Source organism: Erpetoichthys calabaricus, chromosome 2 (genome assembly GCF_900747795.2).
Source record: "Erpetoichthys calabaricus chromosome 2, fErpCal1.3, whole genome shotgun sequence".
Lineage (NCBI taxonomy): Eukaryota > Metazoa > Chordata > Cladistia > Polypteriformes > Polypteridae > Erpetoichthys > Erpetoichthys calabaricus.
The window spans coordinates 72026118-72049303 of record NC_041395.2 but is presented as its reverse complement, the minus strand read 5'-3'; the positions used below and the strand labels follow the sequence as shown (position 1 = coordinate 72049303).

General features: G+C 40.6%; 1 protein-coding gene across 13 annotated transcripts in view; it reads right to left on the bottom strand.

Annotated features, from left to right (window-relative positions):
• The window catches only part of ppfibp2b (PPFIA binding protein 2b), a 306312-nt gene that overhangs the window by 123745 nt on the left and 159381 nt on the right, over nucleotides 1–23186 (bottom strand). For all 13 annotated transcript variants that reach the window (XM_051922751.1, XM_051922758.1, XM_051922761.1 and 10 more), the window contains 2 exons: nucleotides 7818–7904; nucleotides 6689–6802 (listed from right to left, as the gene is read on the bottom strand). In XM_051922751.1, coding sequence (XP_051778711.1) covers nucleotides 6689–6802; nucleotides 7818–7904 — 201 coding nt within the window. The remainder of the gene's footprint in view (nucleotides 1–6688; nucleotides 6803–7817; nucleotides 7905–23186) is intronic.

Below are 23186 nucleotides of genomic sequence, written 5' to 3'. Positions count from 1 at the left end.
AAGTGGGATTGTCTTGTAGAACACACTTATGCTCTTTTCAAGCTTGTGTCATGTACCTGCCTACCTGTGAACACATAAAGCCAGGTTTTTGATTTATCTGACTAATCTTCTAATATATTTTGCTGTCTCGACCAAAATATTTTACAAACAAAAAGTTTTATCTTTTAGATTCAATATTTTCCAGGTGATATTTTTCTCAGTTTCTAAGGGTTTTACATGACTCACTATCTGTGTAAGGGTGAGCAGCACAGCAATATGGGAAGACCACACATCAGAACAAGAGGAGCCAGCTGAGGTTGTTAAGTCATGTAGTTGGGATGCTCCTAGGCAAATCCCATAGTGACTATACCAGTCAAGGTTCATTGATAAAGGGTTCTATGGCAGACTCGGGGACTATATCTTCTGATTTGCCAGTGTGTGTCTGGGAATTTCACAGGAGGACCTGAACGGGATAAGATGGCTTGGTCTAGCTCAGCACAGCTCACTGTGACCATGACTAGGATAACTGGAGTGAAGTGAATCTTTTCTGATCGTTACACATATCTTAGATCAGTGCTACCCAAACTCGGCCCTGGAGACCCACTGTGGCTGCAGGTTTTTGCTCCAACCAGCTTCTTTTTTAATTGGACTCCTGGGCTAATTAAGTGAACCGTTATTTCCCAAGTTCTGTGTTTTGGGAACAATATAGAAATGAGAACACTAAGTTTGTTAAAAAAAATGAAAATGTACCAAACAGTTATATGGAAATAATGTATTTTTTTCTTTTTAACAATATTTTCATCTTAATTTTCATTCTATATTTCTAGGTGTTTTAATTGTTTAATTAATCCATTATTTACTAATTAGTGGGTCTGACACTAAAGTAGTTTCAGCCTTTGTTGTTTCAGTGCTGTTTACCCAGGTGTCTGTTCTGCTCATTTTTAATTGTCATTAATAAGATACAACAAAGGGGGAAAACTGCACAGAGAAAGGGCAAAATATAATGAAATCAACAAAAGATCTACAGCAAAAGCAGAAATATAAATGTCTTATAAATGTAAAAACCATGCTGCAGTGCTTTTCTGAATGTAGAATAAGAGGAAAAAAAACAGCTAATTAAATGAGATCAGTGTTATCAAGTGTTGTCACGGATTATGAATCTGGTTGGAACAAAAACCTGCAGCCACAGTGGGTCCCCAGAACTGAGTTTGGGAAGGACTGTCTCAATTGTTTATCATACAGATTTATGTGGTGTAAGCAGCACAGTCAAGCATTCTATTGCACCATATTTCCATGAAGAAATGGAAGAAATAGAGGAAGAAGTGCAAGCCATTAAAGGCTCAGCATGAGACTGTATAAAGACAGCAAAGCAGGAAGACAAATGGTCAAAAAAGAGCCTGTGTTTACAGCTAGCAGTGACCCCCTCCCACAACTCAATCAGATAATCCCCTACAGCAGCAAATACAAGTAATTTGACCTCTTATTCTTTAGTACCTCTGGGGCTGAATTGCCTGAAATGGTGTGCTTTTCTGAAAACATAAAAATTATCTAGAGGGATTAAATGCTTCTTTACCAACATTAAAAAAAGAATAGCATAATATGTTCTCAGAGTAAATGTAAAGCATTACAGAATAAACAGTAAATATTCCAAAGTCTTCTGATTAATAATAATACTTAAAGGGATTTAATCTGTATTCAGTGGAACTTTCATGACACAAGAATTTACTATATAAACCAGTGCCTAAAAACTGCTAATTTCTCACTAATGATCTAATTTCCTGTTATATACAGGACACTCTTCATCTGCAGTATTTTAAAGTTGAATCTATGAATATCCATATTACTAACCGAGAATGTTAAACCGGATGGACGCAGGGACATCCGGCCATGGGCCGTGTACGCAAAAGACGTACTGCGCAGGCGCCCCAAGAAATACGTACTGTGCAGGCGCCCCAAGAAATGAGGCGCCGCGACCACAGAAAAAAGGAGTCAGCACAGAAAAAAGGAGTCAAAGAAATGAGGCGCCGCGACCACAGAAAAAACGAGTCAAACGCCAGCGACGCACACAGCGCCGCACGAAACCCATTGCACACGAAACTAGCACACAAAAAAAAAGAAGCCGCTCGCGCCCCACAAATCCCACACCCACCTCCAAGCAAACCCCCCACCCCCCCCCCCCCCACCCCCTCAGCAACGGACGGGACACACACAAAGAGGAGGATTCAACAAGCCCCTGGCACACAAAAAAAAAGAAACCGCACCCCCCCACACCCCTACAAGCAACGGACGGGACACATTCAAAGAGGAGGATTCAACAAGTCCCTGGCACACAAAAAAAAAGAAGCCGCTCGAGCCCCACTAATCCCACCACCCCCTCCAAGCAACATCCCCCCCCCTCCTCAGACGCCGGCAAAGCACACAGCGCCGCACGAATCCCATTGCACACGAAACGGGACGCACACAAAGAGGAGGATTCAACAAGCTCCTAGCACACAAAAAAAAAGAAGCCGTGACCGCCACACAAAGCCCATTAGACACGAAACGGGACAGACTACGGACATGGCACACGAAACGTTCACAAAGACGACGATTCAGACCCACAAACACACTAACATCAATAAGAAGTGACACCCAAAGCCCCATTTCTGAAGGAACCGTCCGTATTAAACATACGTCATCTCAACACCTTCACACTATGCAGCATAGGTGGATCTCCTTACACTGAAGCACTATTAACCGTTCAACTGCAGAAAAGGCTCCATATTAACAGTGAGTGCGATCCTCCTTATTACTTATCCATATTTCTCACGCTGAAGAACAAACAAGTCATAAATACACGATCACAGGTACAAAACGATACGGCTCGGATAATGGGACCAAACACACGAACCCGCATGAAAAAACAAAATACATGGCGGCGCATACAACGCGCTTCTGAACCTCCGGAAGAAAAAATGTCTCGGCTCCAAAAACGCAAAGCTCAACTAACACATTAACAGAAACGACCGCATATTGACAGACACACTGAACGTAGACGCATACAGCGCGCGTCTCAAAGTGCTGCATCGAAACAGGCACAGATTCAAAACGAAACACCTCCCGTCTCAGACATACAGAAACGGCAGCGAAGGGACAAAATAAATAAACGCAGACATCTACACCGCGCATCTGGAATGCCGAAAAACAAGCAGGCAAGGCTCCAAAAAGAGAAAGCTCAACTGACCGACATACAAAAACGAGCAAGGCTCAATACAAACAATGCACGCAGTAGACTACAACGGGCTTCTCACACAGCACAGGCAAATCGATTACAGCTCCAAAACAACACGTCCCAAATACTACACATACAACAACGCGCCTCTCAAACGGCACAAGCAAAAGATACACGTCACGGACATCAACGACAGACACCTGCTAAACACTTGCGCCAGTTAGCTGACAACGCGTTCAATAATGAGTCCACTATTCAGGAAAATTCATTGGGATTAATGAATGTCATTTGTAATCATTGTCATTCACTTAACTTCCCTGAAGAAACAACTGACAATACAAGTAATGAATTTACACGTTGTTGTCAAAAGGGTCAAATTACACTGCCTCCTTTACATTCATATCCTGAATATCTACAGAACCTTCTAACTAACGATGTACCTGAAAGTGAAAACGTTATGAACTGCATTAGATCCTACAAATCGGTATCCACTATGAACATGAACAGTGGCACTGCACATGACATCCGTCTTGCAAAACTGTTAATTATTGATGAATACACAATGGCATCCAGTCACTTACTCAACACCATTCATAAACTTCTACAAACGTTGATGAATAATAATATTCCCTTTGGAGGAAAGGTACTTTTATTAGGAGGAGATTTTAGACAGTGCTTAGCTATTGTTCCACATGCCATGCGCTCAGCTATTGTTCAGTGCACCTTAAAATACGCAGACAATTGACATTACTTTCAAAAGATACAGTTAGTACAAAACATGCGATATCCAGATCCAGATCATAACAATTGGTTATTACATCTGGGAGATGGTACACTCACCAATACAGATAGACTTCACCCAGATATTAGTACAATTCCTCAAGCCTTTATCTGCGACGACTTAGTTACAGAGATATTTGGAACAGCAATCTCATTAGACCAAATGCCCCTTTTAACACAACGCGCTATATTATGTCCAAACAATATTAATGTAGAAAACATAAATACCCAAGTCATTGCATTACTTCCTGGAGAGACACAACTCTTTCTAAGCTCTGACAAAGTTGACTCTGATCACGATGATGACCATCTTCATTGACCTTACAAGTTCTGACCTGAAATTACCTTTTACACTTAAAAGGCGTGTACAAAGAAATTTTCCAATAACCCTTTACACTGTGCCACACACTTTATTGTTTGCTTTCTATTTGCATCATCTACACCTTCACACTATTCTATATCTCATTCATACATCACGCTCTTTGTCATTTCCCAACACCAGGGGTTGGCGAGCGAAGCGAGCAGGGGGCGGAGCCCCCTAGTATTTAATCTGAATAAAATAAGTTTATGAAAAAGTTAATCTCAATTTGCATTTTAATATACATTTTAGTAGACAATATAATGTACAATGCGCGAGCAGCAGTTTACAATGCATACATTAGTGCTTCATCAATTTAAAGCTTTCAACCAACTTAACAACAAGTTCTTGAGATGGGGTGAGGCCATCAAGGGGTTCTTACACTGTGGTGTATGTGTGCATCCCAATGACCCAGTGCAGTGATAGGGACACCATGCTGTAAAAATTGGTGCCGTCCTTCGGATGAGACATAAAACCAAGGTCCTGACTCTCGGTGGTCAAAAATGATCCCTGGGTCATCTGTAGAAAAAAGTAGGGTGTTTCCAGATGACCTGGCTAAATTGACCACCATGACCTGATCTTTCTGGCCCCCTAAATATCCCTGTTCCTTATTAGCTAACAATCTCTTTCATCCCTTTACCACCTAATAGCTAATGTGAGGTGAGCATACTAGTGCAATCACAAAATCCATTGGTAGTGGCTGAGTCAGCCCCCCACTGTCTCTCTAAAGTACTTTCAGTAGTTAGAAAATGATTTATGAAATGTAATTAATTGTTATTGGAGAAAAACCCTATATATAAACATAGGGGGAATATGTAAACTTCAAAAAGAAGCCTACAAACAGTGCTTTAACATACTTCATTGCAATTAACATAAAATGATACTGTTCTCAACTTTTTTCAACTGATGATTAATTTGAAGCATTTTGCTCCATAATTGTAATTATAATTGCTCCCAGTTTAATATATAAAGGTCAATTTTTTAAAACTTCCTTGTTTATCTTTTAAAGCAAATAAAATAAGTTTAGCACTGCTGCTGCGTAACAACTCATGCAGGCTGAGTTTAAAATTGGAATCTGCACGTTTCCCTTGCATCTGTGTGGTTCTTCTATTAATACTCTAGTGATCCTTCTAAATCCCAAACAAATGCATGTTGGGTTAATTAGTAACTCCAAACTGACCTATGTGTGTGTGATGTACTTGTGTGTGCCCTGAGATAAACTAGTGACCTGTGCAGAGTGAGTTCCTGCTTTGTGCCAGTGCTGCTGGAATATGCTCCTTTCACCCTCACCTTGCACCAGAAATGGATTAGGAAGGTTTTTATTAATGGAAATAAAATGTACTAAAAGTAAAATATTAGAGGACATAGAACATTTTTGTTCATCTACAGCAATAGCTGACATAACAGCCATTTTAATAAAAATGTATAACATTTCATACAAATGTATGACAAAAACATAAAACATTTGGAAAACAAAACCAGCAAACACCTCCCCTTATTCAGAAAGCATTGCAAATGCAAAAGCAAATTCTTTCTAGAAATTAAATTCAGAACAAGATTCTACTACATTCCAAAAACTTCACTTCTTTGTACACCAAAAAAGTAAATGACATGCACATTCTGTAGCTGTGGATAAATCTGAACTGGGAATTTATACATACAAATCTCATATAAACTGCAAAAAATGTACTGCATAATCAATAAAATCTAATCAATTCCTAAGCCTTTTAATAAAACACTGAATAAATGACTCACTTGATTTATTAATACCATATCTAGTTTAATTCTATTAAAAATTCTTTGCAGGCATACAGTCTATAATCAGGCACCACATTTCAGAAATAAGTTAAAACCACATCTCAACGATAACCCACCCACTTTAATTATTGGGTGCACTAACTTTTTGATATGAAGGAAAACCAAAGAGGTCATATTAACTTATCCCCTAGTTTGAGGTGGCCATCAAAAATTGCAGACTTTGCTAAATTTAGCCTTTTAGCATTTGTTAACATGTAGCCAGAAAAAAACATTTTTGAAATGCTTGAACTTGCTTTACATACAGACAAGAATTCTATAAAATGGTATAATAAAGACTGTGCTTTTTTAACTTAAAGACGTTTTGTAAAAAATAAAAAAACTTTCACACACGAACCTTTCAGAAAAATGAAAGAAATAGGACTTAAACTTTCAGTCAAGATATGACAGGTTACAGCTGCCAAAATGGTCATTCCTTGCACAAAAGAACAGACTAAACATTACACATTATTAAAACGCCTGCATATCTTAAGCATAATATAAATATAGCTGCAAAACTTAAAAAAAAAGGTAACATAAAGAAACAAAAGAAGAATTTTTTTTACCTGTTGGAGCATTTCTTCTGTTGAGTTAAGCTTGTGGTGGTGTTCCTCCAGAGAGCTCTCCAAGTCTCTTATCTTCTCTCCTTGAGCCTCTACCTGGTCGGTTAATACGCTAACCTGCCAGACAAACAAAGTCCTTAAGAAACGTTGTGACACGTCTGAAGAACTCCGCCCGTCAGCACTGCTATCCTCAAATATTTAAAATGTGTAATCTGGCAAAACCCTGCTGTGGTAATTCCAGAAACATCATAATCTTCAAAAGTAATGACTACTAAAATGTGGGACAACCATGTTAAACTCTGGTCTACAAATATGCATACAAAGTTTTCCTTTCTTTCTTTAAAGTAACAATTCACTCTTTCCTGACTGTCATATAAATATGCAAACAGAGCAGCCACAAATAACACTGCCTGTGGTTATATTGAGCCTGCATTTTTCAGGTGTTTTCAATTCATCAATGTTCCTTTTAATAGTAATGAGCAGATCTGAGGTTTTTACACATCATCGCTCTTTTATGCATGCACAGCTATTCCTGAGAAGAGTCAAAACAAGGAAGTCAGCCTTCTCTCCAGAAGCTGCAACCAATCACCTCACCTGTAACTAAGGCACAGAAACTTTCACCTATCGCCTGTGGCTTTCCAAGTGGTGAAAGATGTGCTTTTGTGTATAAAAGGCATGTACTGGCATCTGACTGAACTGCTAGTGCTTTTGTTGCTGGAGGCTTTCCAGACTCAGCAAGCTGAAACGTGAATGAGTGAAGCGCAAGACTCAGTTTCTTCGAGGCAGAGGCCTTTTGTTTTCTGTAAAGGTATTTTAATTAAACATGTTCACAGAATATTAGAATAAAATATAATTCTGCAGTATTTTGACAGTTGTAATGAAACTGTTCAATGTCTTAAAAATGCAGAGTTACCTATGATTACAGAGCTTAAAAACACAAAAATCTGAAAAAGTACATTTTACTCAGTTATTTGTTAAAAAGTTAAAAATCAAAAATGATAAATAACTGTTAAACACAATTTAGTATAATATTGTAAAACAGGAATAATACTAGTTCTAGTTAAGAAAAAAAGAATACCGGTAGTTATTTTTTTTAACTGTAAAAAATAACATTAAATAAATAAATATGTACCTGCAGTACCAGTGACTCCTTATCTCCTTCTAAACGTGCCAGTCGCTCTTGGTAGGTTTCATTGTTTACAGGTGAGCGAAGATGTACCTGGGAAGGAAAACAAAACAGGAATTTCTAAACGGTTATAGCCCAAGACGAATCAGAAATACTGCAAGAAAGAATACTTTAAAATAATTTCCTTAAGATATGTAGATGAAAATTGCATGAACAAGAAACATAGCAGCAAAAAGAAAAGTACGAACTGTAATGAAAAAAAATTATAGCAGGAATTAAAATGTAACAGAATCCTGTCATTCAATGAAGCTTTTGTGGCATGCAGGCAGGTTTCTCAAATCCCTTTAACAGTGCTGTATGCCCTAATCCTGTGAAGTATTTGCACAGCTATGACAAAGGGAGGGTGGGGAGGGTGGTACTTGTATTGCTTTGGCTGCTGTAAATAACAATATCTAACAATTGCCAAAATATTATCGGATTCCAATGAAGGAGCAATAGCTGACAAATCTTAATATAATGTTTATGTGAAGAAGATAGGAAAAGAAAATATTAGTAATAGAATTGATTATTATAGCCTGTGAAAATATTTCAGATATCCAAAAAAAACTTGTTAAAATTCACAACAGAACATTAGATTTAGAAATAAAAGATGAAAATGTGCCTTAAGGAAGATCCTGCTCCAAAGTTTTTCTAGGGAGCAAAAGAGGGCCTGTCATTTAAGTGGGTCAACATCAATTAATTACCCAGCGGTATAATGAACATTGAACTACTAACCTAATTCAACTACATTCATTTAGGGTTTTCCAAAGAAACATTTAAAAATCCAGTGATTCATACAGTAAATAGTGTTGTGCTGCATTCAGAATAGAAAGCAAAATGCTGACATCAGGTGTATGAGTTGAAAAAAATGTAAATAGCAATGTTTTTAAAAGTAATACTGTACGCGTATATACAATACTTTGCAAAAGTTTTTAGGTAGGTGTGAAAAAATGCTGTAAACAAAGAATGCTTTCAGAAATATAAATGATTGTTTATTGTTATCAATTTCATCCATCCATCCATCCATCCATCCTCTTCCGCTTATCCGAGGTCGGGTCGCGGGGGCAGCAGCTTGAGCAGAAATGCCCACACTTCCCTCTCCCCAGCCACTTCCCAAGGCGTTCCCAGGCTAGCCGGAAGACATAGTCCCCTCACCAGGGAGGCGTCCAGGAGGCATCCTGATCAGATGCCCGAGCCACCTCATCTGACTCCTCTCGATGCGGAGGAGCAGCGGCTCTACTCTGGGCCCCTCCCGGATGACTGAGCTTCTCACCCTATCTTTAAGGGAGAGCCCAGACACCCTGCGAAGGAAACTCATTTCAGCCGCTTGTATTCGCGATCTCGTTCTTTCGGTCACTACCCATAGCTCATGACCATAGGTGAGGGTAGGAACATAGATCGACTGGTAAAGTGAGAGCTTTGCCTTATGGCTCAGCTCCTTTTTCACCACGACAGACCGATGCAGAGCCCGCATCACTGCAGACTGCCGCACCGATCCGCCCGTCCGATTTCACGCTCCATTCTTCCCTCACCTCGTGAACAAGATCCCGAGATACTTGAACTCCTCCACTTGGGGCAGGATCTCGCTCCCAACCCTGAGAGGGCACTCCAATCCTTTTCTGGCTGAGGACCATGGTCTCGGATTTGGAGAGTGCCGATTCCCATCCCAGCCGCTTCACACTCGGCTGCGAACCAATCCAGAGAGAGCTGAAGAGCACGGCCTGATGAAGCTAACAGGACAACATCATCTGCAAAAAGCAGTGACCCAATCCTGAGTCCCACCAAGCCGGACCCCCTCAATGCCCTGGCTGCGCCTAGAAATTCTGTCCATAAAAGTTATGAACAGAATCGGTGACAAAGGGCAGCCCTGGCGGAGTCCAACTCTCACTGGAAACGGGTTCGACTTACTGCCGGCAATGCGGACCAGCTCTGTCACCAATCGTACAGGGAGCCGAACAGCTCTTATCAGGGGGTCCGGTACCCCATACTCTCGGAGCACCCCCCACAGGATTCCCCGAGGGACACGGTCGGAACGCCCTTTTCCAAGTCCACAAAACACATGTAGACTGGTTGGGCGAACTCCCATGCACCCTCCAGGACCCTGCTAAGGGTGTAGAGCTGGTCCACTGTTCCGCGACCAGGACGAAAACCACACTGTCCTCCTGAATCTGAGATTCGACTATCCGACGGACCGCTCCTCTCCAGAACCCCCCGAATAGACTTTTCCAGGGAGGGCTGAGGAGTGGTGATCCCTCTGTAGTTGGAACACACCCTGGAACACACCCTCCGGTCCCCCTTCTTAAAGAGGGGGGACCACCACCCCAGTCTGCCAATTCAGAGGCACTGTCCCTGATGTCCATGCCGATGTTGCAGAGACGTGATCCAACCAAGACAGCCCCTACAACATCCAGAGCCTTGAGGAACTCCGGGCGTATCCATCAGGGAGGCGTATGATTGCCCCAAATTTATTATGCAGTAGACAACGACCCAAACATACAGCCAAAAGTCATTAAGAACTACCTTCAGCGTAAAGAAGAACAATGAAGTCCTGGAAGTGATAGTAAGGCCCCCACAGAGCCCTGATCTCAACATCATTGAATGGGTCTGGGATTACATGAAGAGACAGAAGAATGTGAGGAAGCCTACATCCACAGAAGATCTGTGGTTAGTTCTCCAAGATGTTTGGAACAACCCTACCAGCCGAGTTCCTTCAAAAACTGTGTGCAAGTGTACCTAGAAGAATTGATGCTGTTTTGAAGGCAAAGGGTGGTCACACCAAATATTGATTTGATTTAGATTTCTCTTTTGTTCATTCACTGCATTTTTGTTGATGAAAATAAATGATTAACACTTCCATTTTTGAAAGCATTCTTTGTTTACCTCATTTTTTCACACCTGCCTAAAACTTTTTGCACAGAACTGTATATATATATATATATATATATATATAATTATATATATATACACACACACACACACAGTATATACATATACTGTATATATCACACATATATATTTACTGCAGGGTCTACAGAAGTGCCCAGTTTGTGAATTCTGGTCACAGACTTGTTGTTGCTACTCTGAAGATCCAGCTTAGGTCCAGTAGGTTACCACCTACTAGGAAAATGAGCCTGGACTTGGACAGGCTCCAAGACCAGGCTGTTTCTAATGAGTTTTCACACAGTTTGTGTGAGGAACTTTCAGATTTGGGTATGGACTACCGATCCTAATGTGATGTGGGGGACCTTCCGTGACAAGACCCTGAAGGTTGCTGAGGGTTGTGTTGGTGTTACTAGTGTTTCCAGAAGGAGGTGTTTCATCTCGCAGGGCACCCGTGGATATCATCGAGAGGAGAAGTCGCAGCGCACGGCTCAATGGCAACCCTGGTCTGTACCGGGAACTGAGAAGGACGGCTGCGAGGTTCTCTGAGGGTAGATAAAGAGGTGTTTGTTAGAGGAATCTGTGAGCAAGTGACACATCATCTGTGGTCTTAGCGACCCACATCCTGCTTACAGAGGAATCGAAGCATTACGCACATCTGAATCTGTTCCTCGGAGAGAGTCGCAGTCAGGCAAGCTGATGGAACGGTCCCTTACGGATGACACTGCAGTTTGTGACCCGCTGGGCTGGCTACTTTGAGCAGTTATTCAAAGCTGATCCTCCAACTAGGACGCTGGATATCTCTGGGTTCATGGTTCTTGAGGCTGATCCTCCAATTAGCTGTGGACCACCCAGTCCTCACTGTGATTGCACAGGTGGTGAACCATCTCGGGGGGGGGGGGGGGGGGGGGGGGGGGGGGGGGGGGTGGGGGGGGGGGGGGGGGGGGGTTTGGGTGGGGGGGAGCTGCAGGATCTGTGGTATCCGGGTGAACTTCTCCAGGCTGGTGGTAAGGCTGTCCTCCTGGCATTGCAAGCATCTTTGCTTCCATTTGGGAGACTGGCATCATCCCAACTGACTGAAAACGGGACTTGTCATCCCTATCTGGAAAGGGAAGGGTGATCGCCTGGATTGCAGCAACTACAGGGGGATAAATCTACTCTTGGTGCCGGGTAAGGTCCTTGCTAGGGTCGTCCTCAATAGGATCCGTGATCACCTGCTCACCTACCAGCGACTGGAACAGTCTGGTTTTACGCCTAAGAAGTCTACCATCGACCCATCCTGGCACTGAGGATTCTCATAGAGCTGAAACACGAATATCGGCAGAGTTTCTTTGTAGCCTTTGTCGATTTTGCAAAGCGTTCGACTCAGTTGATCGAGCTGCCCTGTGGGACATCCTGAGGGTTCACGGGATCCCCTCGAGGTTGCTGGATATCATGGCTGGCCTGTACACTGGTACTGTGAGTGCTGTGCAGAGTGGAGGCAGGGACCTCTGCGTTTTCTCCCAGTTGATTCTGGGGTTCGTCAGGGGTGTTTTCCCTTGCTCCTACCTCTGTTCAATGCTCTGTATGGGACCTGGGTGTTGGGCAAGGTTGTGGGGTCCAGCAGCTGTGGGGCATTCCTGTTGGTGAAGAAAGATTCAAGGGATCTTGACTTTGGTGATGATGCTGTGATCTTTGCGAGTCAATGGAGGCTCTGATCGGGGCGCTTGAGAGACTGAGTGAGGAGTCTGAGTGTCTGGGCTTGCGTGTGTCCTGGATAAAAACCAAGATCCAGGCCTTTAATGACCTCTTGGGCACAGACATCAAGTGGTCTGTTTGTGGAAGAGAGTGTTGACCTTGTTGAGAGGTTTACTTACCTTGCCAGTGTATATACAGTATATATTTTTATATAATTTTGTGCTATAAGAAAAAATAAGCCTGTAATGCTCTTACATTTTCCATCCATGCATTACCTAACTTGCTAAGTTCTAGGTCTGAGTTTTGGGGAGAACTCAGAGTAATTATGGCAGCTTCAAACAACTATAGGAACTTTCCTCAGAAAAGACATCAGTCTATGACAGAATATACTTCCACATCATCCACATTCACTCATATGTGGGCCAGTCTAGAGTTTTCTATTAACCTAGCACACACCATATGTCTTTTGTGAAATTTATAGTACCCAGAGAAAAGCATTACATACACTTAGATAATACTGTGTACCATACGAACTCCACAAAGACAGTAACTGTGCCAGGACTGAAACCTAGCCTACTGGAACAAAGAGGTTGAAGCACTAACCACCTTACTGCCCATTACTTACATTTTAATTAGTAACATTTTGCACAGAATTAACAAAGAAATAAAGCAAAGCTGAAAATCTGGCAACTAGTATCGACCACTTCTTTATTAAATCTGTATCCACAGTTGGTCTTTGCTCTACTCAATGCTAACTAAACCAAATTAAAATACCTGGATTTTCATCTGAAGATACAGACATCTGGAGGAGGCAGATAAAAATAGTACAAGGACTTTTCAACAGGAAAACAATAAGGAACTTTGCCATGGAACAGGTGTGATCATTAAAGAACCTGCTCATGTCGATGGAGGTTGTGCTTAAGATTGCAGCACAGGAATATTTCCATTTTTAACTGCAAAAATAACAGTACTTTTTTTTTTAAAAGCAATGTTATAGTAACAAAATATTGTTTAAAAAGTGTAAATGATACTGGAATTACAATGAAATGAAAAAACCGATCTTGATATACAAATGTGCTGTTTAACTGAATGTCGTCATTTCCACAAAATACTTCCAATACATATATTTTTAATACGCTTAATATATGGAATTTAGGATGAGAAAGTGGATTTTACTACTTTGTGTGAGCCCTGGACGGAATAGCGAATAGTAGGCTAACAGCCATTGGTTTTTTAAAAAACAGAAACCTTGCATTTTCGTTTCTACCCATTTTCATTTTATTTCAGTTATTTCACTATGCATTTTAATTTCATTTTTAATTTTTCACTCAGGTTTAGGTTTCTTTTTTATTTCAATTAAAAATGCTTTTTTAGTTGTTTTAGTTATTGTTTTTGTTAATGATAACAATTTTGTTTCCTTTACACTTTACTAATATGGCAAAGGAAAAAAAAGGTCAAAAATCTATGATGCAATGAGTAATGAAACACAGTATATTTAATATAGGGTACACAATTAGTGAACTTAGACATACCCCACTATTGGGATACTGACTCTCTATTACCAAACTCAACCGTCCTCTCTTTGTCCTCTTTTAAAAATGTACAGGCTTCTTTTCCCTATGAAACTGCAAACCTCCATATTTCCTTTGTGCTGTTTAATTTTTATCAGTATGCTCCCCTCAGGACTAATATAACCATAGCGATTTCATGTCTACCATCTAATTATGGAACTAATGCTTATTTTAAACTATACAAGAATGCTCTCTTTTCTCTCAAATGAAAAAAACATATTTTAAAGCCAGTTTCTACATATAGTAATGAAGTACACATTTAATGGCTCAAATCTTAATTCGCTATGCCACTAGCAAATTGAGCAATGATATATTGATATTTGCCATCCAAATGCTGACAATCACAATGTTAATTTATAAAAAATACAAAGTTTTGTGATTTGGTGCTTGTATTTTGACAGTAGAGGCAGTATGTATGGAAATAAAGTAACAGGAGGGACATGCTTGTTAATTTTCTCTATCCTAGGAAAATGTCAAGTGTTCCAAAATTAAAAAAAAAAAAAACACACAAGAAAAAATAACTGTGCCCTTATTTTTGTGCATAAAGACAGAAGAGCACTATTTGCTCACAGCACCAATACAATGATAAACAAAATGCTACTCCACCAGGGCTCATATAACTTCTACAAGTGAGCTCTCCCCTAGGCTATAGAATCAAGTCTTCTTGCTTCAGACTGCTGTAAATTACAGTAAATTACACTTTACAGACATGTCCCTGAATAACTTCTAGGATCAGGGGTTTGACCTTCTGTAGCTACTGGGCCCTGTAATGCCATGTGTGGAAACACCCTGACACACACTCAGACTCCGGGCATCTGTAGTTGTATATAAACAGATCAGTGGTAGAGCAAATTGAGACACAGATCCAAAAAAAAAAAATGTAAAATAGCACTTTCCTTTCAATTTCATCAAGTGCCTAATAATTACTTCAGTGCCACACAATCATTAAAAAACAGTCCATTGCAATGACGTGTAAAAAATCAAAAACAGGCAATACAGTACAGTATTTACAGTGACTCAAAAAATAAAGGTGTAGAAAAACAAGCAAACAAAACAAAAACTTCTTCCTCCTACAAACAACCCGGTTCAGGACGATAAAAAGACAGTCATCAAAAAAAAAAATTGAAAAAATAAGCACAAAAATAAAACAACACCCAAAATGCAGAAAAAGATTCAAACCATCAGTGATTCTGCTGGATATACAAGGAATGATCACAAAATCCATATTACTAACCAGAATGGTAAACCGGAAGGCACGGACCCAGGTACACGGCGATGGACCAGGAGACATAGTGCGCAGCGCCTACAGCGCGCGTCTCATAAAACCGCAAGCGAAGTCTGATCCACCGCGAACGAAGGAGTCATGGCTCAAAAACGAAACAGCTCAACTAACGTAAATAAGACATGAAGCAACAATGCCCCATAGCTAACGACTAACAACACAGCCACACAGAAAGGAGGATTCTGCACTGCACCCCAGAGTCAAACGGAAGACACTACACGGAGTCCGCAAAGGTCCACAAAGATAGTACGGAAGGCGAGAAAGTACGCAAAGGCAGGAGCCTACAACGCGCTTCTGAACTAAACGTCCACACTACACAGCATGGTCCGGGGTAATAAGAATAAACGAACTCTCCGTATTAGACGTTCAGCATCCTCACACGTCCAAACCATATAGCATATGTGGATCAAATTAGAGTGATGCATTATTAACAGTATAACCACAGAAAACGCTCCGTATAACAGTAAGTGCAATTATCCATATTACTAACGGTAGACAACGGATAACTAATGGAGTCCGGTCACGGCTCCAAAACGATCCAGCTCAAATAACGGAGCTACAAAAACGAGCCCGCATGGATACGTAGGCGCCTACAACGTGCGTCTGAAACTGCAGAAGCAAAACTGTCTCGGCTCCAAAACCAAACAGCTCGACTAATGGAGCTACAAAGCGAGCCCGCATGGACAAATACAATGAACATAGACGCCTACAACGCGTATCTGAAACTGTGGAAGCAAAGCAGGCATGGGTTCAAAACGAAAGACCACAACTGACGGAGATACAAAAACAAGCCCGCCTAGATAAAATCAATGAACGCAGGCGCCTACAACGCGCGTCTGCAAAGCAGGCATATGGACTGCATTAGATCCTACAATAGTTCATTTGCTTTTGCATCTACCGCGGTAAATATCTGGCCACCAGCTGGCAATGGCCCATACTGCTTTCGCGTATGTGGACAAATATTACATCGGATTGAACAGTGCACCCTGAACCACATCACGAACGCAAATATGCACAAATCTACGTGTTAGATCCAGATGACGCAATCTATCAACGAATGAACCTTCCTGAAAACAAGCAATGCACAGAGCTGATAATGAGAAACGTCGCTGAAGTCATAAACAATCACCCATTAGCTAAGTCTAAAAGATGCTACATGAGTTGAAAGGGAGGCCAATACAAAAGCAGATGCAGAAGGTGTAGCGCCAACTACAATTGCTTTAGTGTTAACTAGGGGCTCCGCCCCCTGCTCGCTTCGCTCGCCAACCCCTGGTGTTGGGAATGACAAAGAGCGTGATGTATGAATGAGATATAGAATAGTGTGAAGGTGTAGATGATGCAAATAGAAAGCAAACAATAAACTGTGTGACACAGTGTAAAGGTTTATTGGAAAATTTCTTTGTACACGCCGTTTAAGTGTAAAAGGTAATTCCAGGTCAGAACTTGTAAGGTCATTTAAGATGGTTATTGTTGTGATCAGAGTCAAGTTTGTCAGAGCTTAGAAAGAGTTGTGTCTCTCCAGGAAGTAATGGAATGACTTGTGTATTTATGTTTTCCACATTACTATTTTTTGGACATAATATAGTGCGTTTTGTTAAAAGGGGCATTTGGTCTAATGAGATTCTTTCCAAATCTGTCTGTAACTAAGTCTTCGCAGATAAAGGCTTGAGGAATTGTAATAATATGTGGGTGAAGTCCATCTGTATTGGTGAGTGTACCATCTCCCAGTTGTAATAAGCAATTGTTATGATCTGGTTCTGGACATCGTATCTTTTTTACTAACTGTATCTTTTGAAAGCAATGCCAATTGTCTGCGTATTTTAAGGTGCACTGAACAATAGCTGAGCGCATGGCATGTGGAAGAATAGCTAAGCACTGTCTAAAATCTCCTCCTAATAAAAGTACCTTCACTCCAAAGCGAATATTATTATTCATAAACGTTTGTAGAAGTTTAATGAATGGTGTTGAGTAAGTGACTGGATGCCATTGTACATTCATCAATAATTAACAGTTTTGCAAGACGGATGTCACGTGCAGTGCCACCGTTAATGTTCATAGTGGATACCGATTTGTAGGATCTAATGCAGTTATAAAGATTTCACTTTCAGGTACATCGTTAGTTAGAAGCTTCTGTAGATATTCAGGATATGAATGTAAAGGAGGCAGTCTAATTTGACCCTTTTGACAACAACGTGTAAATGTATTGCCAGTTGTTTCTTCAGGGAAGTGAACTGAATGACAGTGATTGCAAATGACATTCATTAATCCGAATGAATTTTCCTGGTGTATGTTTTGCTTGTGCTGTTTGAGAGGCGCGTTGTTGCATGTGTAGTATTTGGGACGTGTTGTTTTGGATCTGTATTCGATTTGCCTATGCTGTGTGAGAAGCCCGTTGTAGCCTTCCTTGCCGTTAACGTATGTCTGAGACGGGAAGGTGTTTCGTTTTGAATCCATGCCTGTTGCGATGCAGCACTTTGATTGATAGATTGCGTCATGTGGATCTAGGATGTAGATTTGTGCATATTTGCGTTGTTGATTTGTTTCAGGGTGCACTGTTCCAATGCGATGCAGTATTGTGCACATATGCGAAAGCAGTATGGGCAATTGCCTTTTGGTGGCCTGATATTTACTCCGGTAGATGCAAAAGCAAATGAACTATTGTAGGATCTAATGCAGTTCATAAAGTTTTTACTTTTAGGTACATCGTTAGTTAGAAGCTTTAGTTGAGCTTTGCGTTTTTGGAGCCAAGACATTTTTTCTTCTCGAATTATGGATAAGTAATAAGGAGTATTGCACTCACTGTTAATATGGAGCCTTTTCTGCGGTTGAACGGTTAATAGAGCCTTATTGTAATGAGATCCACCTATGCTGCATAGTGTGAATTGTGTTTGGTCCCGTTATCCGAGCGGTATCGTTTTGTACCTGTGATCGTGAATTCATGACTTGTTTGTTCTTGACGTGAGAAATATGGATAAGTAATAAGGAGGATCGCACTCACTGTTAATATGGAGCCTTTTCTGCGGTTGAACGGTTAATAGTGCCTCATTGTAATGAGATCTACCTATGCTGCATATTGTGAACGTGTTGAGATGACGTATGTTTAATACGGACGGTTCATTTAGAAATGGGGCTTTGTGTGTCATTTGTTATTTATGTTACTGTGGTCGTGTGTCTGAATCGTCGTTTTTGTGTACGTTTCGTTTGCTATGTCGTTGCATGTGTAGTATTTGGGATGTGTTTGTTTTGGAGCTGTATTCGATTTGCCTGTGCTGTGTGAGAAAGCCCGTTGTAGCCTTTCTTGCCGTTAACGTATGTCTGAGACGGGAGGTGTTTCGTTTTGAATCCGTGCCTGTTGCGATGCAGCACTTTGATTGATAGATTGCGTCATGTGGATCTAGGATGCAGATTTGTGCATATTTGCGTTGTTGATTTGTTTCAGGGTGCACTGTTCCAATGCGATGCAGTATTTGTGCACATATGCGAAAGCAGTATGGGACATTGCCTTTTGTTGGCCTGATATTTACTCCGGTAGATGCAAAAGCAAATGAACTATTGTAGGATCTAATGCAGTTCATAAAGTTTTTACTTTTAGGTACATCGTCAGTTAGAAGCTTTAGTTGAGCTTTGCGTTTTTGGAGCCGAGACATTTTTTCTTCTAGAATCAGGATAAGTAATAAGGAGTATTGCACTCACTGTTAATATGGAGCCTTTTCTGCGGTTGAACGGTTAATAGTGCCTTATTTTAATGAGATCCACCTATGCTGCATAGTGTGAATTGTGTTTGGTCCCGTTATCCGAGCGGTATCGTTTTGTACCTGTGATCGTGAATTCATGACTTGTTTGTTCTTGCAGTACGTCCGTTGCTTGTGTGTGTGTGGGGGGGGGGGGTTTGCGGGCTCTTGTTTTTTGTGTGCCAGGGGCTTGTTGAATCGTCCTCTTTGTGTGTGTCCCGGTCCGTTGCTTGTGTGTGTGTGTGTGGGGGGGGGGGGTGTGTTTTGCTCGTGCCGGCGCTGTGTGCGTCGCGCCTGCGTTTCACTCCTTTTTTCTGTGCTCACTCCTTTTTTCTGTGGTCTTGTCCGCCTCTCGCGCCGCCTCATTTCTTGGTGCGCCTGCGCAGTAGTCTTTTTGCGGCTACGGCCCATGGTCCGGATGGACGTTTAGCATTCCTCGGTTAGTAACTATGGATAGGACAAAGAACACGATTCCAAGACGATACAATCTTCCATCGTTAATGAAGTCTGCAATTGTCTTTCAAAGTAAGATGGTGAGCCTCCATTTGACCGCGATTATTGTCCTGCATTTATGTCCTGATGGAACCCAACAACTTTATGTAGCCTTCTCAAGAGTTCGGCGTTCATCTGACATTACAGTTAAAGTTACAAGATACTCCATTACCAAGGAGAACTCATTCAAGGTCAACATAACCATCTTTACTACAAATGTTGTGTATAAAAGAAATATTCCAATATATCTTTCTAATGTGCCATGCTATGGGTCTTTACTTCCTTTGTTTGTCATCTACACCTTTTACACTCCCAATATATCTCATACCATCCATCAATGTATTTCGGGTGTACCAACACCAGGGGTTGGCGAGTGAAGCGAGCAGGGGGCGGAGCCCCCTAGTTAAAAAATAATCACACTGACTCTGCAGCTCCCACTCCTATTTTTGCCAGACGACATTTATTAACTGGTCATCTGTTTTAAATTAAGGACACAGTCTAACTGGCCAATCCCAGCTTTCGTCTGTCCATCATAGCCAATCTTTAAAGAGGTCTTTATAAAAGCGCATCTTCATTTGCATGCACATTTTCACCAGCAGGCGTATGTGCACATAATTCCATGCCTCACATAACCTTCCTGAAACCCTCCCGGTTCCTTCAGTGACTTATGGCTTATTTGTTATACAACTGGATTACATACTTTCTCCTTGCTGGTGTCACCACTGTTCAGGCAGATGTTCTTTCCACAGCAGCCAGTTGCACCTTATGGTTGGTGAGCGGTATTACAGTTTTCTTTTCAATGTTTTTATATACAATGTCCTTGGTTGCTAACAAAGTTTTACCCTGCTGAGTACCTGGTAATTATTCAGCTCCCATTTTTAGCAAGATGAACACGTGGCTTTTATGTACATAGTCTCTTTACTGCTTCTGCACTTGCTTTTTTGGACTAATGACCCATTCGTCCAACTGTTTTACAGACGGTCATCCATTCTTCTATTCTAGGCATTATTTGCCCTTTGGACTAAAGGGGATTGCTCCAGCCTTTGTTACGGTCACAATACCCAATACCCAATAGACAGATAGATAGATACTTTATTAATCCCTAGGGGAAATTCACAAATAAAAAAACAATAGGCAACAGGGTCTCTGCTAAAGAGAACACAAGTTATGATAAGGCCAAACAGTGAGTTTAATAGAAAGTGCACAGATCTGGGGTGTGCAAAGTACAAAGTAAGCAGTTGATGTCTTGCTATTGGCTTCTTGGGAGCACTTACTGTAAGCACATGCTTTGGTTGACAACTGGTGCAATGTTTTGTACATCAATGTTACAGTTGAGGTATTGCTCTTTGCTCAAGCAGAATGTTTAACTGGTGCCATGAGAAGACATCTCTAGGGTGTAAAGAGCAGAGGCTGCATTCCATAGAGGTCCCTATTATTGTGTTCCCGGCATAGCAAAAATGGGTAATGCTAGTCTGTCCTACCCAGTGTGAATGGTTTAGAGCAGGGGTCCTCAAATCACAGTCCTGGAGGGCCGCAGTGGCTGCAGGTTTTTTTTCTAAGCCACTTGCTTAATTAGAAAGCAATTCTTGCCAATAATTTAATTTCATGGCCCGTTAGTGCTTTAACTCTGCTATGTCAGGTCATTCTCATATCTTAGATTTTCTTCCTTTTTTCTAAGGATATCATCCAAAGGATATGAAGCTTAAAATGGATGAGTAATTCTCAGTCCTTCATTTTTTTATCTTCACTTTCCTTCCAAGTATTTAATTAAACCCAATAGTGCATGATAAATACACACAGGTGTAAATGGTAACAAGCTAAATGGATAAATGCTGGTCCCTTTTGTCACTTGCATGTTATTGCTAATTTAGGAGCAATTAAAAACCAAGAATACAGCTGTTTAAGACTAAAATAAGCAATAAGGGTTCAAAATCTTAACGAGCAAGACAACTAAAGTGAAGCAGAAGTGCTACTTGAGCAATAAGTGCTTCTTATTAAGCAACTGAGTTGGAACAAAAACCTGCAGCCACTGCGGCCCTCTAGGACTGTGATCGAGGACCGCTGGTTTAGAGGGATGGTGAATTCAGCCACAACTTCTGCCCCCTTTTTTTAAAATATATTCTATTCTATCATGGTACATAAAACTGAAGATATCAGGTAGATGAGACTCTCTTCTCTTTGTGATGTCGAAAATATTGTCATATTTATTATATACATTGTACTTCCAGATGAGCATTAATTGATAGTCAGTTTTTATGTACTCAGAGCCTGCCCCTTCAATTTAAGATAAAATCTTGATTTTGTTGGGTTGAGTCGCAGATTAGTTGACCTGAATTTCTATGCATGTCATACTATATTACAGCTTAAGTGGGAGTGGGCATTGACTGCCCCCAAATTGCCAAGATACGTAAATGAAGTCTATGACTGAAAATCACTGGAAAAGATTAGTAATGTGAAATGGCCTTAAGGATGCAACTTGTTTTTTCTCCCCCACCAAAGGCATATACAAATCAAATAAATATTGAAACTTTCCACAGTCTTCCTTAGTTTACCTCTGACCTTTAAGGATAGGGAAAGTCATTCTGCATGTTTATGTATCCACTGCTCTGCTGGGTGAATATTACAAGTTTCCTCCCAGGCTATCCCTCTATCTTTCTTGAACTAGTTCCCCTACCTGATGAACTTCTGAAGAAGAACAGATGAAAAGGTCTTCTGTAGCGCCTATCTGCCTACATTGGCATACATAGTTTTTATTTTCTTGTCACGAAGGGGTTTTTCTGCCCTGTGCCATGATGCTTGTACACTTGCCCCTAAAACCTATTGCCAGCTGGCACACTTTCGCATTATGCAATAAAAATAACCTAAGTAATACAGTATTTTGATCAAAAATGCTTTACCAAAATGTGCATTTCAAACCATTTCACATCACTGCAGAATTTCTAAGTAATTACTCTTAAATAACCTGCACAGTGAAGTTCTCCTGTATTTACTACAAAATAATTTTATCACTTAATGTATTAAAACGTGTCATTCAAAACTGAAAAATGTTAATAGCCTATGGACAGATCACTTTGCAGTTAAAAAAAAACCAAACATTTGTTCACTCCATTTCATTTTTGACAGAAATACTATATATGTAGATGTTTTTACCTACATAAAAACTGTAAACTTGGAGGATTTTGCTTATACATAGAATTTAATAAGCTTTAGTTGTTAAGGACCACTGATCTAAAATGTCATACTACTCTATGTTTTGAAAGAAACTGAAGTGACAACTCATTATCATTAGAAATTAGTTAAGCTTGTCAGCAGTTTTTATTTGAGGCTAAGGGGAATTGCTGCTGTCAGTTAAGATCATACATTATTAGGCACAAATGATGGAATGTACCACAGGCAGAGGCAGATTAGAAATGTCACTTGTCACTGCAAGGTCAATATAGGCTTGGTAAAACCTAAGATAAACCACATTTTATCACACTTCAAAATGATTATTGCTACTCCTTTACCATGACAGCTATCACAAAAGAATTATACACATTCATAATAAATGCAAGGCTCTTTCATCTTACAAGAAAATAGTCAGCTCATTTGTATAATGCAGATGTTTTCTCTGTTTATTTCTCATATTGGTACAGTTACAGCATAAGAACAATAGAGTGTCATTTACATGTACTAAACATTAGAGAAGCTAGACATACACTGG